Consider the following 8,225-nt stretch of genomic DNA (forward strand, 5'->3'; position numbering starts at 1 on the left):
TCTAGATATATACCTATATAGATATGTGACACCCGCATTACACACACACACATAATAAGGAGAAAAAAGCCCTATCTGAACAAAATTATATAGGATGGATCTAGTTGAGTAAGTCAGCGAGATCAGAGGAGAGGAATTATGTAATCTTTTCAATTGAGCACACAGCTATAATTACTTTATCAAGCTGCATTAATATTTCACTGCAGTTTTCAGATTATGTGTATGCAGCATTATATTAAATATTCATCTATGGATTAAACCATCTCAGCTTTTAACTGCACGTTTCTCTCTGCCTCTTTTTTCTCTAAAGGTATCAGAAATAATCTTACTGTACTGCTGTGAGAGGGGGAAGGGTAGAGAGAAGATATGAATGTGCTGAGTAGCTGAAACAGAGTAAAGACAAATGCACAGAGGTCATTTCATAAAGGGCCTAATTTGTAAAGGTCCTGAGTTGTCATTTCTCTCTTGCTGGAGCGGAGCAGCATCCCCTCTGCTGACATAACATTCATGCAGCCTAATTCTGATTATAATAGAAAGGAGACGATGAAAAATAATACAGAAAGGGGGGAGGGAATAGTAATAAATGCCAAGAAAGGGATTGAAAAGGCAACATCAAGGAGGAATGGTGAGAGAAGCACTTACCCGTAAACAGCCAGATGGAGCCACCAGACACTAGGAAGAAGGTGAGCATGCCTGCTGGATCTGGCTGCAACATGGGCAGCCTGAAGAAACTGAGTGGGGGGGGGGGGGGCGGAGGACTGCAGCACATTCACTGCAGTGACTGAGGCAGTGGCAGCAGCAGGGACTCAACCACTCCGCTTGCTCCAAGGCACAGCATGCTTGTCAATTACTCCCCCAGCACAGGACAATATTTTTAGCAATCCCCCTTCCTCTGGGACCTCTAGCTTCTTCTTAAAGGGGGCAATACATCCTACTTGAGTAGGGCTCACTGATGTGCACATGAGCAATTCCTCCCCCTCTCCTGGAAATCTAGCAGTCCAGGCAGCAAGGGGGAGTGGGAGGGGAAAGAGGGGATGGAAGGGGAGAAACTTTATTTGGTGGTTTCTGATATCTTAACCCTTGTCCAAAGAAATTGCCCAAATATGGTGCCCTGCAACAGCAGTGAACCAGAATGCTCCTAGAGACCCCAATTGTCAGAGATGCTGAGCACTTAAACTCCACCTGGAGTCAATGGGAGCTGTAGGCGCTCAGCGCCTCTGGAAATGTTCAGGTCTTCATATACGGCAAAGGACTATGCAAGACAACAGAGAGCCAAGTTGATCTTCATGGTGTGTGGCGCACATTTGGACAAAGCATATTGGGGATCCAAGTTATTCCATCCTTTCCTGAACGTGCTGGTCTCAGAAAATTAATCTCTCAGCTGCTGGGTATGAAAAGGGCTTTGCAGAAAGAGCAGAGGCATAGACCCTTCTAGGGCTGGCCAGTGGTGAAATCACATGTGCTGTTCCTTTGCCAGTCCAAATGTGGGAGTTGGTAGCAGTGACAACAAAATAAAATGTCTTGGTTAGACTGGGGATTTCAACATTTGATGGAGATACATTAGGGCAAACCTGTATAGCAGACAGGCTAAACTGCGATAAGCTGTGATTTATACCAGTTGTGACAAAGCTCTGCCCTTGCCTCTGTGGGTCCCACGTTTTCTGGCGGATTTTGCTAGCCTCAGAGGCTCACCGTGACCCTACATGTAACCCTTCTCTCTCTAGAGACAAGGGTCACAGTCTACTGAGCCATTTTGATCGTAAGCCAGCAAGGGAGGTGAGGAGAAGTTATCCTTTCTTGCACAGTCTCTGTTGTCTCCCAGTCTCAGTGGTTAATCAGGGGGCAAAGGTGGGGGTGGAGTGCCCAGGCCCATCTACTACTCCGGGCTCCAGCCCAGGGACCCTAATAGTATCAGCTATGGTAGCTGACCTTTTAGAAACATGACATGTACAATTCCCTGGGCTACTTCCCCCATAGCAGCCCTCACTTCCTCGAGCTCCACTTCACCCTTATCTCAGGGCCTCCTTCCTTGTGCCTGATATGGTGTGTACCACTCAGCCTCTCTAATCGCGCAACTTCTTCCCACAGCTCCTGACATCCACAGCCACCTGACTGACTGGGAGGCTTTTAACTAGTTTCAGCCAGCCCCTGATTGGCTTCAGGTGTCCCAATCAACCTAGCCTTCTCCCTGCCTTCTGGAAAGTTCTTAATTGGCCCCAGGTGTCTTAATTGACCTGGAGCAGCTGCCATTTCACTTATCCTGGTACCAGGGATTTGTTTAGCCTAGAGCTAATATATCTATCGCCCACTACTTTTCTATAGCCGTCTAGCTTTGCCCCATCACACAGTGCAGTTTATCCCTCCTGGAAACCAGGGTAAACTGCGCTGGTGCACATCATGTCTTTTACAGCTTTGCCTATCTACATTAGGGACTAGCACCAATGCAGCTATGCCAGCTGTAACCGGTGCAGAATTCCCAATGTAGAGAAAGGCCCATTAAGGTGGAAGGAATGAGAGTGGTGGGAGCTTTCCAGCAAGAGAAATGGATTCTCCTTAGGTAATTTTGGTTTTGGGACCAATCTTATTTAATCTTTTTATTACTGACCTTGGCACAAAAAGTGCGAGTGTGCTAATAAAGTTTGCAGATGATACAAAGCTGGGAGGTATTGCCAATTCGGAGAAGGATCGGGATATTATACAGGAGGATCTGGATTACCTTGTAAACTGGAGTAATAGTAATAGGATGAAATTTAATAGTGAGAAGTGTAAGGTTATGCATTTAGGGATTAATAACAAGAATTTTAGTTATAAGTTGGGGATGCATCAATAAGAAGTAACAGAAGAGGAGAAGGACCTTGGAGTATTGGTTGATCATAGGATGACTATGAGCTGCCAATGTGATATGGCTGTGAAAAAAGCTAATGCGGTTTTGGGATGCATCAGGAGAGGCATTTCCAGTAGGGATAAGGAGGTTTTAGTACCATTATACAAGGCACTGGTGAGACCTCACCTAGAATACTGTGTGCAGTTCTGGTCTCCCATGTTTAAAAAGGATGAATTCAAACTGGAGCAGGTACAGAGAAGGGGTACTAGGATGATCCGAGGAATGGAAAACTTGTCTTATGAAAGGAGACTTAAGGAGCTTGACTTGTTTAGCCTAACTAAAAGAAGGTTGAGGGGAGATATGATTGCTCTCTATAAATATATCAGAGGGATAAATATAGGAGAGGGAGAGGAATTATTTCAGCTCAGCACCAATGTGGACACAAGAACAAATGGGTATAAACTGGCCACCAGGAAGTTTAGACTTGAAATCAGACGAAGGTTTTTAACCATCAGAGGAGTGAAGTTTTGGAATAACCTTCCAAGGGAAGCAGTGGGGGCAAAAGATCTATCTGGTTTTAAGATTCTACTCGATAAGTTTATGGAGGAGATGGCATGATGGGATAATGGGATTTTGGTAAGTAATTGATCTTTAAATATTCAGGGTAAATAGGCCAAATCCCCTGAGATGGGATATTAGATGGATGGGATCTGAGTTACTATAGAAAATTCTTTCCTGGGTATCTGGCTGGTGAATCTTGCCCATATGCTCAGGGTTTAGCTGATTGCCATATTTGGGGTCGGGAAGGAATTTTCCTCCAGGGCAGATTGGAGAGGCCCTGGAGGTTTTTCGCCTTCCTCTGTAGCATGGGGCATGGTTGACTTGAGGGAGGCTTCTCTGCTCCTTGAAGTCTTTGAACCATGATTTAAGGACTTCAATAGCTCAGACATGGGTGAGGCTTTTCATAGGAGTGGGTGGGTGAGATTCTGTGGCCTGCGCTGTGCAGGAGGTCGGACTAGATGATCAGAATGAGCCCTTCTGACCTTAGTATCTATGAATCTATGAATTTATGAATTCTTGCACTTCTAAAATTGTGATAGTACAGCATTTTTATTGGTTTTTCAGAACTGGAGGATGGGGTGCTCAGGTCAAGCTGGTTTGACCCATCAGCACAGTTACTCCACAGTGCTAGCATGCAAACTGCTCCCTGCTTTCCAGACTCAGTGCAGGGAGCAGGTAGCCAGGCTGCTGGGGAAGCATCTCAGCCACCAGGAGATCTGGAGTAGAGCCGTGAGGAAACCAGATTTTTCATTCTGGGGGGGAGTTTCTCAACTTTGAAATGCCTTTCATTCCAAAATGAAAAAAATAATTTAGTAATTTCCTGTAAACAGAAATTCTGTTAAAAACTTTGTTTGGGGTAGATTGAAACATTTCCTTTGATAAGATCAAAATGTTTTGTTCCAATTTTGACTTATAATTTTTTTTATATTTTATTCTCTAAAATTAAAAAATGAAACCGATGTTCTGAATGGGAAAATCAAAACTCTTCAATTTTTTTTTCTAAACAAATTTTTGTTGAATGTGATATATTTCCATTAAATGGCACTACCTCTCCCTAGTTATCTCTGTAAAGGCTTTATCACCTTGACCAGGGGTTGGAAAATATTTTCTATGACAGGTCATGGCTCAACACAAAGTGACTCAGCACTTCCCTACATTTCAAAGTCAATGCTGTCTCTCACTTTCACACCCATCGAGATCTCACCACCTCACCTTCCGTTTCATTACAAAAAGATTAAAATCCTTCACATCTCTGAGTCTGTCAGATCCGTCACTCATCTCTGGAACAAATGCAACCTACCTGCTAGTATCAAATATAACTACCTGGAAAACTACAGCTATTTTCAAATTGTGCTCATCACCAGGATATCTAAACTGCTCCAACCTCCTATCAGTCTAAATGAGTGGACTCTGCACCTCCCCCGTTTAAACTAGCCACTGAAATGAGTAACAGACCACATGATTTTCATGTTGTCTCCTGAAAAACTAACTTTCCACCCTGTTGACTGTAAAGAGAAAAAACCTCACCAGCTTGGTGTTCAGCCCTGCTCTCTGCCTGCTGCGTGTGGCCTGTCTCTATGGGATTCTCCCCTCTCAGTCTCCTAAGGAGCTACTTTGCTAGCCTCTCCCCTGCACGCCACTAGAAGACCAGGGGGAATCTAAGCGGCGAACTGCTAAACTGTGCACATGGGGGACAGGCATTGTCTTCAATATGCTACTCCTTCCCTCAGTTCTCCTCTAGTCTGATCAATAACCAAATGCCAATTAGGGCAGACTGTGTCAGCACCAATCTCCTCTTTCACCCAACTTTCTAGCGATCTCCCCTATCACTTTTCTGTGCAGTTGATGTAAACTCTAACCCCTAACTTCTAATACTAGGTGACATGTCATCAGTTGAGTCTTATAGGTGACTGGCAATATTACACAGAATATTCCTTTATGTTAAACTACCAGCACTGCCAGACCAAACATGAAGCACAAAATACATTAAATAGCATTCCATGTTATCGCTTAGTCTAACACCAAATAATCTCCTTGATAGGAGCTGGGTGCTTAGCTCCATTAGGCACTTTTGAAAAACCTACCCATTACTAAATTAACCTGAGTCCTACATGATATCCCATCTTTTGGAGGCAAACTGCTGAGCCCAAACTACAGTTCCCATCACTGCTTATTCTAGTATGCAGTTAGCAGACTACATAGCATAACTTAAATCACTCCCAACATTTTGAATCAGAAGTCCAGGGAAGTCATCCGATATGCAACATTTAAAACATGGGTTGATTTTGATAAGCCATCGAGTCCGGAGAAAAAACAGTCCTTATCCAAGTGAACAATGATTAAAATGGGTTTAACTATTATGGAAACCTCAGTTTAACAGAGGGCTACTTAATTGCTAAGACTCGCACAGAGTTATGATCATGCAGCATTTGTATGTGGGTAGAACCTCAATTTTGCTAGTATGATGCAGATTATGGAGAAAGAGGAACTGCAGCTTTAGGCACAATTTGCTGTTTTATACTTTCTAAACTTGTCTGTGGTAAGTTTATGGGAAACTTGCTGAAATATACCCGAGAAAAGGTTTTTCTGTAACATTTTGAGAACTTTATTAAAGTGAGATTTGGAGAACTACAGTTGATTAAAATTAATGCATATTCAGTCGGCCTCTATGATGCAGAAAATGGGGAGCTATAATTTACCTTCTATTGGGCACCTCAGTTCTCTTCCACTCTCAGATCAGCTAAACTATACATTTAAAATTCTTTTCTTATACTGGCTGTGATGATTCACAGATTCTAAGGCCAGAAAAGACTCTGATAATCTAATCTGAGACCCTGCATAACATAGGTCATAGAACTTCCCCAAAATAACGTCTGTTTGAACTAGAGAATATCATGTAGAAAAACATCCAATTTTGATTTAAAAATGTGTAATGATAGAGAATACATCACTATCCTTGGTAAATTTTTCCCATGGTTAATTAACCTCACTGTTAAAAATGTGTGCCTTACTTTCAGTCTGAATTTGTTTAACTTCAATTTCCAGTCACTGGATCTTGTTATATGTTTGCCTGCTGGACTTAAGAGCCCATTAGCAAATTTTTGTTCCCCATATAGGTATACAAACTGATCAAATCATCCCTAAACCATATCTAGTGAAGCTAAACAGATTGAGGTCCTTGAGTACATTGCTATAAGGCAGGGTTTTCCAATCCTTAATCATTCTTGTAGCTTTTCTCTGAACCCTCTCCAATTTATCAAATATCCTTCTTGAATTGTGGACATCAGAACTGGACACAGTATTCCAGAATTCAGAGTAGCAGCTGTGTGCTAAATACAGAGCTAATATAATCTCTCTACTCCTACTCAGAATTCCCGTTCATACATCCAAGAAGAGCATTAGTCCTTTCAGCCATGGCATCACATTGGGAACTCATGTTTTCAGCTGATTATCCACCATGACCCCCAAATCTTTTTCCTGTAAGTATGGAATACATTTTTAGTCCTAGATATATAACTTTACATCTGGGCATATTAAAAGGCACATTGTTTGCTTGTGCCCATCTTACCAAGAGAACCAAATAACTCTGTACCAGTGATCTGTCCTCTTCATTATTTACCACTTCCTCAATCTTTGCGTCATCTGCAAAATTTATCAGTGATGATTTGGTGTTTCCTTCCAGGACATTGTTAAAACATGAAATAGCATAAGGCCAAGAACTAATCCTTGTGGGACCCACTAGAAACACACCTGCTCAGTGATAAATACTTTGTACTACCATGGCACTTTCTGTCTGATGATTTCAATGTGCTTCACAAACAATAAAAAATAAAGCCTTCCAAAATTACAGTAAGGTAGGTAAATAATATTTTCCTCAGATACAGATGGGGAAACCTGAGATTAAGTAACCTGTTCAAGATCCCTCAGGAGCCCAATGGCAGAGTTATGAAAAGGACCTAGATCTCCTGGTCTTTGGTCTTGGGATGCAATCACTAAACCACCCTTCCATTATTCACTGGACAGAAAAGTAGCAATGTTTGTAATTTCTTGCTTGACTTCTTGAGTGTCAAGGGTAGGATGGCAGAGAATTAGTAGACGTGGTGTTTTTTAAACCAAAAAGAGAGGTCTAATGGGATAATCCCCCTGTAGGAGGGAAGATTCCTTCTAATAGCCTACTTCATTCTTCCATTTCTCACCACTGCCCTTGCTCCTTCTTCTGGCCATATCTGAAATACTATATAGGGGTAGCGTATGTAGGTGAGATTTACTGGATGGGTAAGTATACAGCAGACCAAACCAAGACTGAATTGTACTCACCATTGTGTCCTCCAGTACCAAGGACAGGGGTTCAAGAGAAAACAGTTGCTTCATGTAATATTTCCTCCTTCCCAAATATATTAGTTCATGGTGCAGGGGAATGAAAATGAACTTTTATATATTGTGCTTCAAGAAGGTAGTTCCTCTGCTTGTGGCAGTCAAGCAGCCACATTCTGGTTCATCATCTCATTTTTCATCTAATATTATAGGATACAGTACAAGATGAGTCAAAGATGATCTTCACTGTTGTAGGTAAGAGAACCCTGGAAGACAGAACCCTTAATTAGTATAGAAATCCCCCAAAGAGATAAGAGAACCCAACAATGCAGAGAACACTATAGCACAGAGAATCGTGAGAGAAAACATTCTATGTAGACTAGAGCTGTGCAAATTATTCACATCAAATTTCAAATCCATTCAAAAGACAGGATTTAGCCCTCTGTTGCTGCATGAAATGTGTATGTAAACTTTTCTTCCTCCCCCTTAAGCTTAGGGACATCCAAATTGGAATTTTATAGCATGG

At 42.1% G+C, this 8,225-nt stretch overlaps 1 protein-coding gene across 5 annotated transcripts in view; it reads right to left on the reverse strand.

Annotated features, from left to right (window-relative positions):
• The window catches only part of ACSL6 (acyl-CoA synthetase long chain family member 6), a 125,320-nt gene extending 117,383 nt beyond the window's left edge, over nucleotides 1-7,937 (reverse strand). Inside the window, exon 1 of one of the 5 annotated variants that reach the window (XM_043520595.1) lies at nucleotides 7,703-7,937. Coding sequence is in view for 3 of the 5 variants with exons in the window: in XM_038414022.2 (XP_038269950.2) it covers nucleotides 643-691 (49 nt within the window). In the remaining 2 variants the exon portion in view is untranslated. Of the gene's footprint in view, nucleotides 1-642; nucleotides 744-7,702 lie in introns of those variants that run through there. The other 4 variants (XM_043520591.1, XM_038414022.2, XM_038414023.2 and 1 more) reach the window with 4 other exon arrangements.
• Between the last annotated feature and the right edge of the window lie 288 nt (nucleotides 7,938-8,225).

Source organism: Dermochelys coriacea, chromosome 8, assembly GCF_009764565.3.
Source record: "Dermochelys coriacea isolate rDerCor1 chromosome 8, rDerCor1.pri.v4, whole genome shotgun sequence".
Classification (NCBI taxonomy): Eukaryota; Metazoa; Chordata; order Testudines; family Dermochelyidae; genus Dermochelys; species Dermochelys coriacea.